General features: G+C 40.5%; 1 protein-coding gene across 1 annotated transcript in view; it reads right to left on the reverse strand.

Moving 5' to 3' along the window:
• The window catches only part of SNRNP200 (small nuclear ribonucleoprotein U5 subunit 200), a 69,775-nt gene that overhangs the window by 17,779 nt on the left and 32,797 nt on the right, over positions 1–19,199 (reverse strand). Inside the window, exons 21-31 of the mRNA XM_032229010.1 lie at positions 9,828–10,025; positions 9,167–9,319; positions 7,805–7,885; positions 6,675–6,758; positions 4,234–4,340; positions 3,454–3,572; positions 2,227–2,381; positions 1,851–2,040; positions 1,355–1,528; positions 1,007–1,167; positions 297–521 (exon numbers count right to left, since the gene is read on the reverse strand). Of these exons, the coding sequence (XP_032084901.1) occupies positions 297–521; positions 1,007–1,167; positions 1,355–1,528; positions 1,851–2,040; positions 2,227–2,381; positions 3,454–3,572; positions 4,234–4,340; positions 6,675–6,758; positions 7,805–7,885; positions 9,167–9,319; positions 9,828–10,025 (1,647 nt within the window). The remainder of the gene's footprint in view (positions 1–296; positions 522–1,006; positions 1,168–1,354; positions 1,529–1,850; positions 2,041–2,226; positions 2,382–3,453; positions 3,573–4,233; positions 4,341–6,674; positions 6,759–7,804; positions 7,886–9,166; positions 9,320–9,827; positions 10,026–19,199) is intronic.

Consider the following 19,199-nt stretch of genomic DNA (forward strand, 5'->3'; position numbering starts at 1 on the left):
AACAGGGTATGTAGGATGTTGGAAAAGAGGTATATCAAGTCTATGATGGCAAAAAAATACCTGGAGTTTTGAGAGCTCTTTCTCCAACTAATTAACTTCATTATAAGTAGATTCAAAATTTACAGGCATCCTAAACATTCATGAAGACATCTGCTGAACTGAGCTGGACCTCACATTAGCTGGCTCATATTTAAGTGATTTTCCATTAGCAACGCTCCATGGAAGAATAAAACAACAGGAAGCTGGGCAGCACTTGCTCCCTTTCAAAGCAAGCCATTTCTCGGCTGGAAACTCACCCCGTTCTCACCGCCAATGAGGTGGACCTCGTCCACAATGAAGAGATTAACATTCTGCACATTTTTGCGCTGCTTCCATCGCCGGGACAAGATGTCCCACTTTTCCGGGGTGCTGATGATGATATTGCCCTTCCCCAGCAACTTCAGATCCGTGCTTGTCTCCCCTGTCAGCAAGACGACTTTAAGGAGCCGCTCCTGGAATTTCTCGTACCAGTCCAGGAAGATCTGCCTCAGAGAAGGAAGACAAGGAAGGGGAGAACATCTTCAGAGACTTTCCAGCTCAAACCTCAGCTGGCTTGGCCTCTTCTAGTCTCGCTAATCCCCTCACACACACACCCCTCTTTTTCACATCTGCTGCCTGTGAGACTTTGTAGCAGCATGGCTGGGGAACCCTGGCTCTTTTACGGCTGGTAGACCAACTCCCAGAATTCCTGAAGGCTTGGGAAGTTGGGAGTTGAAGTCCACAATTTACAAAAGGACCAGGATTCCCCATGCTGGCTCAGTAATTCCAGGAGTTGAAGTCCACAAGTCATAAAAGGGCCGAGGTACCCCATGCTGGCTCAGGAATTTTGGGAGTTGAAGTCCAGAATTCCCAAAAGGACCAGGGTTCCCCAACCCTACTGTAGAGGGAGCAACCTTCAATGAGCTCTGATCTATTCCCTTCCTTGGGAAGAGCAGATTTTTTTAAAAAACGGCTCGGAACTTGGCACCTGCTCGGCGAGAGCCTCCATGGGAGTGATGTAGACGCAGCGGCCTTCCACGTTCTGCAGCAGCATCCTCAGGATGGCAAACTCAGCGCAGATGGTCTTCCCACTGCCAGTCGGCGCACCCACAAAGACATTTTCATCACTGTTGTAGACCGTATTGAATACTAGACATGAAAGAGAAACAAGCTGACTTACCAACAGTCAATTTTATTTTATTTTTTTAGTTCCTGGTGGCTCAAGCTAGCTCTTGTTTATTAGATATCCCTGTGTTGAATTTGCAAAATCTCCCGGAAGTGCTCCAGGCTCAAATAAATACATTTTTGGCCGGGATTGACCCTCTGCGATGCCTACCTTGGGTCTGGATAGGATTGAAGAAAGGGAACTTGTCTTGGTAGAGGCCCTCAAATGCGCTGTTCCGCAACGCAGAGACTGGCAGGGGTTGCAGGTCCAGCAGTTCAGTGGGAGGAGGGTACTTCTCTGGCAGGATTAAGTGTCGGAAGGACACTGGCAGTTGCGTCTCGCAGGCTGGAAGGAGCAAGCAGACAAACACACCTGAGAAACACGGACACCTGAAGACACCCGGGCAGCAAGAGGTTGAGGAGAAAAACCTCAAATGGAATTGAAGGCTGAGTTAATCTTGAGCCGGTCAGGATCGAACTACCGACAGTGGGCAGTCAGCCTGCAGTACTGCTTTCTAACTACTACGCCACCACAATTCTTACTAGATACCAGACTGGACTAGTATTGGCAAGAAAATGCTTATGCGCAGATGGGATGCCTTCATAACATCCCACAACGTCACTGTTTCCATCAAGAAAGCACAAGCTTTCTTTCTCCAGGGACTTACAAAGCCAGCGATCCGAGACCACCCGAATGAAGTACTGCGGAGGAAGAGGCTCAAAAACTGGCACGAAGAAGGTGATGAGGTGCTCGTCTTGAGCATACTTGGCCTTCAGAAGGAAATACTCATGATGGAGGATCACCTCACTGTCCACATCTTCCACCAAAATCCAGAAGGCTTCAGAAGAACCATGGACCTGTCTCCCAAAAAAAAGAGGAGAGATGGGATCGTAATCAAGGAAGGAAAGAAGGAGAGTCACCAAACCAAGATTGAAGGGAGTTTCTCCACCATGAAGGGCCTCATCTACAGGTGACCCTCAGATCCCACCTCCTCAATATTACTGCAAATTGTTCCTCCAGATTCCATGATTGTATGTGTTTACCTTTTCATCCCACTGGAAATCAGGAGTAATGGTTAGCTCCACTTTCAAAGTAGACCTGGTGATAGGCTGCAAGTGGACAGACAGCTCCAACTTGGGGAACAAGTGGACGTACTTGTGGATCGTCTTCCCCATCTTGGGCATCCGAATGAGCTCTCCTGCAGAAGGACAGTATTGGTGAAGAGGAAGAGAAGTTTGATTTTCTCAGGAATATGAGAACCAGGGGTCAAGGTTCCAACGGACAGACCCAACGTAGCAAGCACTATCGAGATGATCCGATCTCTTAATGCAAAACTTTATTGTGTACATCATTTCAGCGCAGAATGAAAGCAAAACCAGCTCTGGCTAATTCCCACACAATTCAATGTAACTAAAATATAGAATCTTCTCTCCCTCCAATTAGTGTAGGTCACACTGTCCAATTAAGCATCAAAATATTGTTGTGAGAAGAGGCCTGGAAGGTCTGGCAAACACCTGCTGAAGTGATCTTGGTTCTCACAGGCTGAGTGCTTGATGGTTACAATCCACATTCCAATTCTCCCATCCCTCCCCCATAATTTGTTGAGAAATAGTAAAAGTGAAAGCCCTACGCTTCAAATCTTGACACCAGGGCTGTTATTCCCTGTGGCTGGGTTCACACATCATGGTAAGCTTTTTGCGTGGTGCAGATTAAACATGCAGTCACTGGGTTTATAAATCATGGTTTATGGCTTACAATGTCAATGTGACCTCAGGCATTTTTAGTTTACTCAACAACTCATTTTTCAATGTGAGGTCAAATCTTTGTATGTCTGAACCAAATTGCCATGATTTAGCCTTTTAAATACTTTTGGCCTGGAAAATTGAGTCTTCATTTTCATCATCAAACACCAATTTGTATTCGTGTAGTCAAATGGCCTTTAGAAGTTTACTGTTTTAATTTATTTAATTTACTTAGAAATATCCAATTAATTACAATTTCTATTTATTGCAACAATCTACATAACACATAGTCACTTCTGTTGGGTCCTCACTAGTCTACGTTTTGGTTTCTTCAAATCCAGCCATAATCTGAACATTTCATTCAGGATAAAAAAGGATCAAAGATGTGCATTCAACTAGGTAGTGTTACAAAACTGAGCAATACACACACTGCAAAGGGATGCAGTCCCTTTGTTGGCCTACAGATGGAGCCCTCCCCAATTTACATCACTCCCCTCTCTAAGAGATACCGCTGTCCCAGTCACTGACCTATTTCGTTGTGATTCAGGTCATAGAGTCGCTCAAATGGGAAGTTTTTCTTCTCAATTTTCTTCACCACCTCTTCAGGCAGTTTCCTGAACTGTCGGAGGGGGCACATGGACTGCCACCTGTAGGAACAAGAAGGTTGCCACTCAGGATCCAGCACAATAGTTTTATTTCAATGGTTAGCATCTCCAAAGGTAAAGGTTCCCCTTGCACATATGTGCTAGTCGTTCCTGACTCTAGGGGGGGGTGTGCTCATCTCCGTTTCAAAGCCGAAGAGCCAGTGCTGTCCAAAGACGTGGCCGGCATGACTCAATGCTGAAGGCGCTGGGACAAGGAGCGGGAGCTCACTCCGTTACATGGCGCTAGGGATTCGAACCGCCGAACTGCTGACTTTTCTGATCGACAAGCTCAGCGTCTTAGGAAGGTAAGAGAGTTCCGTGTGCCTTTGGCGTTGAGTCATGCTGCCCACATGACCACGGAGACATTTTTGGACAGCACTGACTCTTTGGCTTTGAAACAGAGATGAGCACCGCCCTCTAGAGTCGGGAGCAACTAGCACCTATGTGCGAGGGGAACTTTTACCTTAATATACATTGAGCAGGTTGGTCCTTCGTATCTGAAGCCTTAAGACCCATTTCATACAATCCACTAATATTTATATGGAACTAAACTGAGATTTATTTCTGAACAAGCCATGCAGAGAAACAAAATTGTATGACGGGCAGATGGCGTTATCAGATAGAAGCTATAAGAAATATGAAAAATTAAGAGAAGCTGTCTTACATTCGCTTGTCAATCATCTTGCAAAGGTTGAGGGTTTTGTCGGTGAGCTGTGCCCAGCCACGGTTAAGGACAATCTCAAAGATGGCACGCATGAGCCGTCCAGCAGACTAAGAATTCAAAACAGACTGTCAATTTCAACACACAACTGGTACCTAGAGAGAGAGGAAAATACTCTACATGCCATCCCAGAGAGTTATCTTGACCCATTCCAGTCTGGCTTCAGGCCTGGCTACAGCACAGAAACTGCTTTGGTCGCATTGACCGATGACCTCTGGAGAGCCAGGGATGGAGGCCATGCCTCCATCCTGGTACTCCTTGACCTCTCAGCGGCTTTCAATACCATTGACCATGGTATCCTTCTGCGACGACTGCGGGAGGTGGGGGTGGGAGGCACCGTTTTACGGTGGTTCTCCTCTTACCTCTCGGACAGGTCGCAGTCGGTGTTAGTCGGAGGGCAGAGATCGACCCCTAGGCCCCTAACATATGGGTTGCCGCAGGGTTCGGTCCTGTCCCCCCTACTTTTTAATATCTACATGAAACCGCTGGGCGAGATCATTCGGCGGCACGGGATAAAATACCACCAGTATGCGGACGATACTCAGTTGTATCTGTCCGCCCCGTGCCAACTCAATGAAGCGGTGGACGTGATGAACCAGGGCCTTGAAGCTGTTAGGGACTGGATGAGGGCTAACAAGCTTGTGCTCAATCCAGATAAGACCGAGTGGCTGCTGTGCTTCCCTCCCACTAATTTGGCAAGTGTTCCATCTCTCAGGCTGGAGGGTCAAATACTACGCCCCTCAGACAGGGTCCGCAACTTGGGAGTCCTCCTGGACCCACAGCTGACTTTTGAACACCATTTGTCAGCTGTGACCAGGGGGGCATTTGCCCAGGTTCGCCTGGTGCACCAGTTGCGCCCCTACCTGAACCGGGAGGCTCTCACAACAGTCACTCGTGCCCTTGTGACCTCTAGGCTGGAGTACTGCAATGTGCTCTACATGGGGCTGCCCTTGAAGGGTATTCGGTGACTTCAGCTAGTCCAGAATGCGGCCGCGCGAGCGATTGTGGGTGCACCTCGTTTCACCCACATAACACCTATCCTCCGCGAGCTGCACTGGCTACCTGTCGATCTCCGGGTACGCTTCAAGGTCCTACTTGTCACCCACAAAGCCCTTCATGGTAGTGGATCTGGGTACTTGAGAGACCGCCTACTGCCAATTACCTCCACTCGACCAATTAGATCCCATAGATTAGGCCTCCTCCGAGTTCCATCTGCCGGTCAATGTCGACTGGCAACCACGCGGAGGAGAGCCTTCTCGGTGGCGGCTCCGACCCTATGGAACGATCTCCCCGTGGAGATTCGTACCCTCACCACCCTCCAGACCTTCTGCACAGCCATTAAAACCTGGCTGTCCCATCAGGCCTGGGGTTAAAGACCGTAACCCACCCGAATTGTATGAATGTTGTGCTTTTAATGATGTACTGTCTTATGTGTTAATCTGTTTGTTTTCCCTTCCTTCCAAATTGTAAGCCGCCCTGAGTCCCCCCAGGGAAAAGGGCGGCATATAAATAAACTACTCATAAACTCATAAACTTTTAATTTCCTGACAAGCCAAAGAACCATCGCCTCCTTAATCCTAAACTGTCAGGATTTGAAGCTCCCATTCCATCCTTCAGATGACCAGACTTTGGTGGCATCCCTCCTCCCTTAACACCCTCGACCGTACAACTTTGGACAATCAAGAGATGGATTGGACAAAGTGGATTCTTGTCCACCAAGGGCTTTATGATTTTTAATATTTCATGAAATAGGAAAAAAAACAAATGTTTAAATAAGGGAATTTAAGAGTAGGAGATAGGAGGAGAAAAAGAAAGCTGAAGAAAGATAGAACATTAAAGAGAACAAGAGATGAGTTAAGAGAAAATGGTTAGGAAAAGGAGGAAAGTAAAAAAAAAGAGATTTTGGTAGAAAATGAAATATGATGATACTGTTGATATATAGCTAAATAAGATAATATTGTTAAGTGTGGATAACCAATTAAGTAAAATGCTGATTATATTAAAATGGATTTGATGATATATGCTGCATATAGAAGCTAGAAATAACAAATGGAAAATGAACTGATAAAGTTGGTATACTTTTTTCTGAAAGGGTAAAAATGATTGTGTTTATTTGTTAAGAAAAATTTAAATTTAAGATGGACATAGGGTAAGAAAATGTGGGGCTGAAATTAGAAATGATAATGTGATGTAAAATTAATTATGTATAAAAGAGTTTTTAAAAATTTTAACCAAAAATAAAAAATATTTTACACACACAAAAAGAAAAAAACCAAATCTTCAGGTTTCACAAGGATCTGACAACCTTGGGATGGACTTCTCCAACATTAGGACAGCCACACCCAACTACAGAGGCATCTAATTACCTCAGAACTGCGGCTCACCTGAGTGACGTAGACCATGTCCGCCATTAGGGCAAAACCTTCGAGTTTCAGCTGAGAGATAAAAGCTTGGAGGAGCACGTTGATCTAGGAGATAAAGCCAACTTAGCACCTTCCAAAGAAAATTTCCTTCTGCCCCTTAAGAGGGGGCAGGTACTGTTTTTAAAGAGAATGTTCTTTTTTTTAATCAAGATTTTTATTTTTTATAAATGTATCAAATCAATGTGTGAACAGTGTGACATCTGGGTGTCACATATTCTAATACAAATAAAACTAACAAGGTTCATCATAATTATTACATTCAACAACTTATATATTTCTAGTAAATGATACGCATTTGTCATACATATCTTGTTGCAATCTATCATTGTTCAGTTACCGTATTTTTCGGAGTATAAGACGCACCATGATTTTAAAGAGGTAATTTTTTAAAAAAAAAGTTTTTTCACTCTGCAGACCTCCAAAAAATGGCCCATTTTTCACAAAAATGGGCCCGTTTTTTTTGTCAAAAAAAGGGGCACGCATAGCCTTTAGGAGGCTTCCAGAGTGCTCCTGGGGGCCATTTTCCCTTCATTTTTGCCCTCCCCAGCCCCCAGGAGCACTCTGGAAGCCTCCTAAAGGCTATACATGGCCATTTTTGCAAAGGGGGTGGGGTTTCAGGGGGGCAAAAATGCTGTATTCAGTGTATAAGATGCACCTAGATTTTCACCCTCTTTTTTGAGGGAAAAAGGTGTGTCTCATACTCCGAAAAATACGGTATTTCTATCACATATTCTAGCTTTTAATCATATCATCCTTTATTAAAACTTTTCATTTCTTTTCATTTCTAACTTCTATCATGTCAGAGAGAGGGGGGGGGAGAGAGGGAGAAGCAAATCAAATCATCATAAAAGCAAATAAGTCATGTGATGATTTATTTTCTTTTATAAAGAGAATGTTCTTAATTTTGGACTCCAGCCTTGCGAAAGACCGCAGCAATCAAACAATCATATTAGAACATATTGCTTATTCATCTGAATCTCCCATTCAGCCTTCTAAGAACTTGACATGGTTAGAGTATGGTTAGAGTAAAAACAGGCACGCACTGTAAAAATTAAACAAATCCAGACTTTCCTGGACTTGGAAGAACTTACCTTGGCACTTGGCTCCTCAATGCTCTCTTTCACTGGAATCGGGACCCTCTCAAGCAGCTTTTGAAGTTCCAGTTTCTCTTCCTGCAAAGATGAGGAGGAAAAAATGAATCACCTCTGCTATGCAAGAGCGGATAGACCACGAACAAGCAAAAGAGATTGTAATTTTTATTAGGATTCCATCAACTGGACTCATTGCATAAAAATAAAGAATGTTGAGTTCAGAATTCAGTTCTGAGGACCAGAATGGAACTTTTTTGATCCACGTCTGATTAAGGTTTCTTCATTTCAGCAGTAGTATTTGGCTGCAATTTGCGAATCAGTTGGCTAAGGTGATGGGCGAGTTACTGCAAATCATCCATAAATCTACCCGCATTAAGTCAATCAATTTCCAAAGCTAGAAAGGCAGTAACAAAGGGCTACACTGGAAAGCAAACAATTGTGGCTAGGTTCTATTTTAAAAAAATGAAAGGACTGTGAGCTTCTGTGAAAAGTGAGGAATAGCTAACATGCCAGATATTTAGAAATGAGCACCTTTATTTTTATGAAGTTGAGCTGAGCAACAATAGAATTACCTCTAGTGCTAATATTCAAAAAATGATTTTAATCCCTGAAAGATGAAAAACAAGCATAGAAACTGAGATACTAATTATTGTGGCTGCCAGCAGCCAGCAGAGTTGGCAGCAGATTCAGACAATGGGGAGGTTGGGAGGAACCTGGGCCAGTCCTGGAGGCTGGGGAAGGCTCTGATGAGGGCTCTGTGTTGGAGGCAGGGAGGGGGCCAGGGCCGGATGCCTTCAGAGCCAGACATCAGTGAGGAACAGCTGGAGCCTGTTCCCAGTGTGCGCATGCGCAGCCAAAGAGAACAGCTAAACGACAGGTGTCGGCTTGGGAGTAAGGCCATAGATGGACGATGAATGGCCCCTCCCAGAGGAAATAAAAGAGGAGAGAAAAGGGAGTGGAGTTTGCAGGAGACAATTAGTTCTCTTAATTGGTTCCTGACTCTCCGAGACTCCTTGTCAAGTTTTGCAGACTTGGCCTGGCAGCTCTCCAAGCCAGAGAAGGTCTCTGACTGTAAATCCTCCCTTGAAAGACTTTGCTGGAGCAGAATTCACAGCAAATTATTAAAAGGGTTTTTTGTCGGGACAAGGAGTTGGCTTCAGGCTCTCGGAAAGCCTCGGTCAGAACACTAATATTCCCCCCCTTTCACTGATAAAAGCAAGGATCTGGAGAAAGCTTTTAAGCGATGCAAAAAAAAAACAAAAAAAAAACCTGCAGGCGTTGTCAATTTTGATTGTCCCGATGTTAGTCAAATGATGAAGATACCAGATGGACAGGAAGGAAATGCGTCTCCAACTTTCCTACCTCTCTCACGGTGATGTTCTTGAACTCGGAGGACAGGGAGAAGACACGGAAGAGTTCAATCTCACTCAAGGTGGGCTTGAGCAACTGATTGTAGGTTTGTATGGTCTCGTTGGTGATGTAATAGTGGCTGGCGATGCGGCCCAGCTCAGTCACCTGCGGAGGGAGAAGAAAGATTGGGGAAAGATCAGCTAACATGGGCAGAAGGAAGAATCTACTGTAGGCAGAGCTACTATGTGTTGTATGGTGGTTGTTCTAAAGCCACTTAAGTTAGTGGTAATCAGACAAAGGGGTTTATGGCTTCGCAACCCAACAAGGCAGACACGGCTTCAGAAGATAACTAGAACTGCAGAAAAAACAATGGCTACCAACCTGCCTTCCATTGGGGACCTGTAACACGGCACGAGTCAAAAAGAGGGCTGGGAAAATGTCTGCAGACCCCTCACATAAATTGTTTCAACTTCAACCCTCAAAATGATACTTAAGCCACTCAAGATCAAACTCCTTGCTGTGGGTAGAGACAGACTGCAATACTGCCTTCTAACCACTATGTCACCAGAGCTCTTCACCAATCACCAACACAAGGGATTATTTATGGCCAGACCATTAACAGACGCTGATGGAATTTGCTCTGGCAAAATAATCTGAACATCTCTGTACTGACCTGGAAATTCCCCGTCTTCTTATCGTATTTGACTAAATTGTTTTTGTCCAGCATCAGGGCTGCTGTGTGCACCAAGTCCAGTCGGCGTTGGTCCAGCAACGGGTCTCCTTTCATGTCGTCATGGGAGATGCCGTAGAGATTTGGCGATCTCAGCATCCGGATGTAGAGATAAGTGTAGCCAAGCCAGTTCACTGCATCCTGCAACAGCACAAATAGGAAGCAAAGGTAAAGGTTCCCCTTGCAAGTATGTACTAGTCGTTCCTGACTCTAGCGGGCGGTGCTCATCTCCGTTTCAAAGCCGAAGAGCCAGCGCTGTCCGAAGACATCTCCATGGTCATGTGGCCGGCATGACTCAATGCCAAAGGCGCATGGAACGTTGTTCCCTTACCACCAAAGGTGGTTCCTATTTTTCTACTTGCATTTTTTACCTGCTTTCGAACTGCTAGGTTGGCAGAAGCTGGGACAAGTAATGGGAGAGAACAGAACAGAACAGAATAGAATAAAATAGAATTCTTTATTGGCCAAGTGTTATTGGCCAAGGAATTTGTCTTTGGTGCATATGCTCTCAGTGTATACAAGAGAATAAAATACATCAAGAATAAAAAGATCCTGTATATTACTGGGTGACTGGAATGGTGTCATGGATACCAAGAAAGACAAGAAGGCTCTCCGCCAAAATACCCCAAAGCGAGCGAAATTACCTAAGTCCTTTTTTGATATGATAGAGGACTTTGAATTGAGAGATATCTGGCGAGAAAGGAATGCAGAAGAATATGATTTTACCTTTTTCTCTGATAGACATTAATCCTTTTCTAGGATCGATTTTATACTAACAACCAATGATTTGCTTTCTAGGGTAAAGAGGACGAAGATATGTTCCAGAGCCTTATCAGATCGTAATCCAGTCTGGATGGAGTTGGGGGTGGGGATGCGAGTAAGAAGGTCTTGGAGACTGAATGAAAACTTAGTTAGATATGAGAAAAACATTAATGAATGTAAAAAGTTGCTAAAAGAATATTTTGTTTTTAATATGAACAAGGGTACATCTATGGAAATGGAATGGGATGCAAGTAAAGCTTACATGAGGAGTTCTGATAAATATGAATAGACTACATAGACGCAAACAGGGGGAAAGGAGTAGTGAATTTGAGAATGAAATTAGGAAGAGAGAGCAGGAGCTAATCTTAAACCCAGGAGATAAAAAGATTAAAGAAACAATCACATTATTAAAAGAGCAATTTAACATGTTAATGTCAGATCAGGTGGCTACCAATTTGCTATACGCAAAACACAACACTTTCTGCAATGCAAACAAATCCGGTAGATGGTTAGCATATTTGATTAGGAAAAAACAGAAGTTTTGTAACATATCGAAATTACATTTTAAAGGAAAGGAAGTGTATGAACAGGAAGAGATTCAAAAGATTTTTCGTGAATTTTTTATAGGATTGTATAAGAATGATAAAATTCAAAGCTTAGATATAGATAGATACTTGGATAAAGAAAAAATACCCATAGTTAAAGATGAGCAGAGGGAAAGACTGAATCAATCAATAACCTCGGGGGAAATCCTACAGGCAATTAAACAGCTAAAAGCAGGGAAAGCACCGGGTACAGATGGCTTGACAGCAGTTTATTACAAAAATTTGCAGTTAGAAATGGTAGAACCGCTTAAGGAATTATTTAATAAGATCCAAGTGGAAGGGAAGGTACCCCCATCTTGGAAGACAGCCTTCATATCTCTGATCCCCAAAAAAGATCAAGACCTTACTCATCCAAAAAATTATAGACCCATATCATTACTTAATATAGATTATAAAATCTTTTCTAAAATACTAGCAAATAGGTTAATGTTGGTTATTCAACAATTGATTCATAATGATCAAACAGGTTTTATTCAAGGGAGACATATGAGAACTAACGTAAGATTAATTCTTAACACATTAGAATACCTGGGGAAGAACAATCAAATCCCTGCGGCGCTTATATTTTTAGATGCTGAAAAAGCCTTTGATCGAGTGAATTGGCAATTCCTGCTGAAAACATTGCAAAAAATGCAGATAGGAGACCAGTTTTTACAATCTATCAAAGCAATAAATCAGGAACAAACAGCCCAAATCATAGTTAATGGAAGCTTAACAGATTCATTTAAAATCGAGAGAGGTACAAGGCAGGGGTGTCCCTTGTCCCCACTATTGCTTATTATAATTTTAGAATTATTGTTGAGAATATACGGGGTTCAGGGGACCTACAGGGAATCAGGATTAGGCAGCAAGAATACAGAGTACGGGCCTTTGCGGATGACTTGGTTATAACATTAACACAACCACAGGAATCTGGTAAGGTCTTAATGAATATGATTAATCAATATGGTCAAGTGTCAGGATTTAAAATAAATTTAGGAAAAACAAAGATATTAGCTATAAATATGAATACTAAACAAAGGGAAGAACTAGAAGGAACGACAAGATGTGAAATAGTTAAAAAGGTCAAATACTTAGGAGTTCATATTTCAACTTCAAACAGGAAGTTATATAAGCACAATTATGAACCACTGTGGTATAGTATACAGACAGAAAGGAAAAAATGGGAGAAATTAGTTATCTCTGTTGGGAAGAATAGCAGCAGTGAAAATGAATATTTTACCTAAATTTTTATTTCTTTTTCAAACGCTACCAATACTTAAAAATGATGCAAATTTGTTAAAATGGCAGAAGGGTATTAATAAATTAGTATGGGTAGGTAAGAAGCCGAGAATAAAACTTAAAATAATGCAGGATGTGCGTGAAAGAGGAGGTTTGAAATTACCCAATTTAAAGCTATATTATGATGCAGCAGTTTTATCTATAATTAGTGATTGGATCAATTTAACAGATGATAGAATACTCAATATTGAAGGGTATGATTTGGTATATGGTTGGCATGCTTATTTGCTATATAACAAAAAGGTGGATAAGAATTTTAAAAGTCATATTTTAAGGAATGCCTTACTGCGCGTTTGGAAAAAATATCAATATAAACTAAATGGTAAGTTACCTATGTGGGCTATCCCTAGACATGCAATAGAAAATATGAACATAGTACAAAAACAGGATATAATTACTTATAGGCAGCTTCTTACTGTAGAAAGAGGTGTACCACAACTGAAATCTTTGGTTGTATTAAAAAAGGAAAAGGTAATTCAAACATGGTTTCAATATGGGCAGTTACAGGCCAGATGGAAAAAAGATAAAAAAACTGGCTTTATGCAAGTCGAGGATAATTTACTTAAACAAATTAAAGACCAAAGTTCAATGCATATAAAAGGTTATATAATGTAATAATAGAAATTGACTCTGAAACAGAGCTAGTTAAAGATTGTATGATTAAATGGGCTCAAAATGTTGAAGAACCAATAATGTTGGATACATGGGAGAAGATATGGGTGAGAAATGTAAAATTCACACAGGCCCAAAACTTGAGAAAAAAATTTTATAAGATGTTTTACAGATGGCATCTAGATCCCAAAAAATGGCTTCTATGTATTTGAATTTACAATCTAAATGCTGGAGATGTGATTGTATGGACGCTACATATTTTCATATATGGTGGACTTGCAAAAAGGTTAAGGCATTCTGGATAAAAATATGGTGGATTATGCAAAATGTTCTCAAAAAAAGGATAAAGTTGAGGACTTCCGGGGAGGATCTTAGCCGTCGGCAGCGGCTTAATTGAGCCGCTCCCAGACTTCTGGTTCGTTATCTAATTAAACACCCTTTAGATAACTCAAACTTCAGATAAGAAGATTGTAGTGAGCGTCTCAGCTGGTAAGAACTTTTCCTTGCAGTTTGTGGCTTTTTTTTCTGCTGCAAACGAGGGGGGGGGGTTGTTTTTTTTAAGCTGAGTCATCTCCGGCCAGATTTCTCTGCTGTACTAACGGCACAAGGCCAAGACCCCCCCTTAGGACAAATTAATGAAATTATTTTTTTTCTTATGAAATTAATACAAGCAGAGCTCATATTTGAGAACTTTACGTCTGTTTTTTTAGAAACTCAAGCTTCAGTGTCAATTTTTTTTTTTTTTTTTTAAAGATGGCGATTCTCCAGCCTTTGTATTTGCAATGATGATACATTCCGGCAGCTTTTCTAATCAGCTTTTCTAATTATTCCCTTTGAAGAGACTTCCTTATCTAATTAAAAGTTTTCAAAGGTCCTTTGTTGACCCAGAGACATTCCGAACAGGGCTTTTCTCTGTTTTTTGTTTTGTTTTGTTGAACTGTTTTGGCGTAATGCCAGCTCTTTGAAATCCTCCGTAAAATTTTTGGCAAAAAAGGGAGAATTTTTTTTCCTCTTCTTGGCATAGTGATTTGTTAAGTGCTTGAAGCAAAGATATGACTTCCAAGTCGAATCCAGCGAAATTACCTCCTAAATCTGCTTCTCCCATACCTGGCACAAAGTCACAGCCCCCACCTTCTATGCCCCCTAGTGGAGATGTAGTAACAAAAGAATTTTTGTTGGAAATGTTTAGAGAATCAAGGGAACAGAATTTGGAAGCTCTTAGAGAGTTCAGAGAAGAAATAAGGAAAGAGATAAGCAATGAGATAAAAGCCTCATATGATAAATTTGATACCAAGATTACCAAAATAAATGATGATATGTTGGGAATCGTAAACGTACTTACAGAATATATTTCTGGAATGGAAGAGAACTTAGAAACTCTCAATGAAGCCAAAATTAATTTGACATCTAAAACCGAAGAGGTGGAACGAAAAGTTGAAAATGCTGAAAAACAAATGATTATGATACAGTATAACCAGATGGAACTTGCATTAAGAGTTAGGGGGCTGCGTGAAGAGAGACAGGAGAACTTAAAGCAGATGTTTTCTGAGGCCTTTGACTGTCTGGTGGGAAGATCGGGATCCAATCTTGATTGGCAGATTGATAAAATTTTTCGCGTCAACTCCTGGGCGGCAAAACAAAAGCAACTCTCCCGAGACGTGGTAATATATTTTGTTACAAGAGAATCCAGAAATAAGATATTACAAGAGTCCTATAATACCAAGCTTCAAATTGGCGGACAGGATTTGATGGTTTTGAAAGAGATACCACCTCAAATGCTAAGAGCCAGAAGAGATTATGCTTTTTTGGTGGAAGAGCTCAGAAAGCGCCAGATACAGTACAGATGGGATGCCCCGTTTGGCATCATAGTTACATTTGATAAGCAAAGATATCGTCTCAACTCTGTATGGAAAGCTCGAGATTTCTATCATAAGATTCTGAAAGTGGGGCACCCTGAACCATCGGGATATGGAGAAAAACCACAAGCAGGACAAGAGAAACAGCAAACTACACAATCACCAGACAAAACGTATCATCTCCCCCTCCCAGAAGGGCAAGGGGTTAAGGAACAAAGATCTAACCATATGACCACCAGACAAACAGAAAAACAAGCCATAACGCAACAATCTTTACAATTTTCGGCCATTGACCAAGGAGCTACAGCAACAAGCTCAGAAGCTGTGGGAGGAGCTAGACCCAAGGTGAGACAGGCCATGCGGGAGGCTCTAAAAAAGCTTCAGGCAACTAAAAATGACAACTAAGATTCTGACATGGAATGTTAATGGACTGAACTCTCCACAGAAGAGAAAGAAAATATTTCATTATCTTAAACAATCTAAGAACGATATAATTTGTTTGCAGGAAACTCATATCAAAATAACTGATCAAAAATATCTGTCCAATCCCAAACTTGGTCAACACTTTGTGACCTCTGCTACGGAAAAAAAAAAATGGTATAGTAGTATACTTAAGGAAAGACATTAAAGCTGAGTTAATCGAAGCAGATCCCTTTGGAAGATATATTGCATTAGATTTAATCTTAGAAGGGAAAAAGACACTGCTTTTGGGAATCTACGCTCCTAATCAACAACAAGATGGATTTTATAGAAATCTCCATGCTAAATTAGTACAGTGGGACTTTAAGTCGTGCATACTATTGGGTGATTGGAATGGCGTGATTGACACCAAAAGAGATAAGAAGACATCTCGCCCGAATACTAAATTCCGAGCCAAACTACCCAAATCCTTTTTTGACATGATAGACGACTTCGAACTGCGAGACGTTTGGCGTGAAAGGCATGCAGAAGAATATGACTTTACCTTCTTCTCCGACAGACATCAATCTTTTTCAAGGATCGACTTTATATTAATTACTAATGATTTACTTTCTAGGGTGAAGAAGACAAAGATTACGGCCAGAGCCCTTTCGGATCATAACCCAGTTTGGATGGAGCTGGGAAGGGTAGTTCAGGCTACAAGGTCCTGGAGGCTGAATGAAAATTTATTCAGATATGAAAAGTATGTTAATGATTGTAAAAAATTGTTATCTGAATACTTTGTTTTTAACATGAATAAGGGTACACCTATGGAATATGTATGGGATGCAAGCAAAGCCTATATGAGAGGAGTATTGATAAATATAAATAAAATACATAGACATAAACAAGGGCAAAAACGTAAAGAATTGGAAGAGGAAATTAAAGGGAAAGAGCAGGAATTAATATTGAACCCAGGTGATACAAAGACTAAAGAAGCAATTTCCATACTAAAATCTCAATTTGATATGCTGATTTCTGACCAGGTAGCCACCAGTTTATTATATGCTAAACATAATACTTTCTGTAATGCAAATAAACCCGGTAGATGGTTGGCTTATCAGATCAGGAAAAAAAGGAAAATTCGAAATGTATCCAAATTGTGTTACAGAGGGAAGGAAGTGTTTCAGCAGGAAGAGATCCAAAAGGGATTTCGAGAATTTTTTACAGAGTTGTATAAAGGGGACAAAATTAGGGACTTAGATATAAATAAATACTTAGATAAAGAGAAAATCCCCCTAGTTAGCGAAGAACATAGGTATAGGTTGAACCAACCAATAACCTCTGGGGAAATCCTGCAGGTAATCAAACAATTAAAGCTAGGGAAAGCACCAGGTACAGATGGCTTAACAGCCGTTTATTATAAAAACTTACAGTTAGAAATGGTAGAACCTCTTAGAGAATTATTTAATAAAATTCAATCGGAAGGTAAAGTGCCCCCCTCATGGAAGACAGCGTTTATATCGTTGATACCCAAAGAAGACCAAGATCTTACTCAGCCGAAAAATTATAGACCTATTTCACTACTTAATGTAGATTATAAAATTTTTACCAAAATATTAGCAAATAGGTTAATGGTGGTTATTCAACAACTGATACATACTGACCAAACAGGTTTTATACAGGGTAGACAGATGAAGAGCAATGTCAGGTTAATTACTAATGCATTAGAATACTTGGGAAAGAATAATCAAATCCCTGCCGCATTCATATTTTTGGACGCTGAGAAAGCCTTTGATCGAGTCAATTGGCAATTCTTGTTGAAGATATTGCAAAAAATGCAGATAGGAGATGGCTTTTTAAGGTCAATTGGTGCAATATATCAGCAGCAAAAAGCCCAAATTATAGTTAATGGAAGTTTAACAGATTCCTTTCAAATAGAAAAAGGTACAAGACAGGGTTGTCCTTTGTCCCCACTATTGTTTATTATAACTTTGGAAGTATTGCTGAACAAGATACGGGCTTTGGACGCTTTAAAAGGGATTAAGATCAGACAGCAAGAATACAGAGTCCGCGCTTTTGCGGACGACTTGGTTATAATATTGAAACAACCGCAGGAATCCAGCAAGGTTTTAATGAATACGATTAATCAATATGGTCAAGTCTCTGGATTTAAAATTAATTTAGGAAAAACCAAAATATTAGCAATGAATATGAATACCAAACAGAAGGAAGAATTGGGAGTGATGTTAGGATGTGAGGTTGTTAAAAAAGTCAAATATCTTGGAGTTAATATTTTAACTTCAAATGGGAAATTATACAAGCATAATTATGAACCACTCTGGCATAGTATACAAATGGAGATGAAAAGGTGGGAGAAACTGCATTTATCTTTGTTGGGAAGGATAGCGGCAGTGAAAATGAATATTTTACCAAAATTTTTATTTTTGTTTCAAATGTTACCAATACTTAAAAGAGATGCGAACCTTCTAGAATGGCAGAAGGGTATCAACAAATTTGTATGGGCAGGAAAGAAGCCGAGGGTTAAGATGAAAATAATGCAAGATGTACGTGAAAGAGGAGGATTGAAATTACCAAATTTAAAATTATATTATGATGCAGTGGCTTTATCTGCAATTAGTGATTGGATCCATTTAACCAATGACAGAATACTGAATATTGAGGGACATGATTTGGTATATGGTTGGCATGCTTACTTGTTATTCAACAAAAAACTGGATAAGAATTTCAAAAATCATATTTTAAGAAATGCCTTATTGCGGGTTTGGAAAAAATATCAACATAAACTAAATGACAAGTTGCCCATGTGGGCAATTCCTAGACATGCAATTGAAAATATAAATATAGAACAAAAACACGATAGAACCACTTATAGACAACTTCTTAATACAGAAAGAGGGGTGCTGCAATTAAAATCTTTAGAGGTACTTAAAAAAGAGAAGGTAGTTCAAACATGGTTTCAGTATGGCCAATTACAGGCCAGGTGGAAAATAGACCAAAAAATAGGTTTTGTAATAGCTGAGGATAACTTGTTTAAACAAATAAGAGATCAAAGTTTAATGCACATAAAGAGGATATATAATGTATTAGTACAGATGGACTCAGAAACCGAAATGGTTAAAGATTGTATGATAAAATGGGCTCAGAATATTGAAGAACCTATAATGCTGGACACATGGGAAAAAATATGGGTAAGAAATGTAAAATTTACACAAGCACAAAATTTGAGAGAAAATTTTTATAAGATGTTTTATAGATGGCACTTAGATCCCAAAAAGCTTGCTTCTATGTATTCAAATGTTCAGCCTAAATGTTGGAGATGTGGTTCTTTCGATGCTACATATTTTCATATATGGTCGACATGTCGTAATGTTAAGGCATTTTGGATAAAAATTTGGTGGATCCTGCAAAATATCTTCAAAAAAAGGATAAAATTCACTCCCAAACTGTTTTTACTAGGTATATGTACTGATTTCGTAGCAGTAGAGATTAATTTGGTTCTGTACTTAATAACGGCAGCAAGACTCTTGGTGGCGCAATACTGGAAGAAGAAAGACCTGCCTACAATTCAAGAATGGACTTTAAAGGTTACAAACTTAGCCGAAATGGCAAAAATTTCAGCATATCTTAAAGAACATTCAAATGAGAAGTATAAACGAGACTGGAAAAAATGGATTGATTATATACAAAGCAAATATGGGACTAGGAAATTCCAGATAGCTTATGCTTAAAATTAGTAATAACGTAAATAGTTAAAAATTTGGGTAACAGCAAGAAGC

Source organism: Thamnophis elegans, chromosome 13 (genome assembly GCF_009769535.1).
Source record: "Thamnophis elegans isolate rThaEle1 chromosome 13, rThaEle1.pri, whole genome shotgun sequence".
NCBI classification, from domain to species: Eukaryota; Metazoa; Chordata; class Lepidosauria; order Squamata; family Colubridae; genus Thamnophis; species Thamnophis elegans.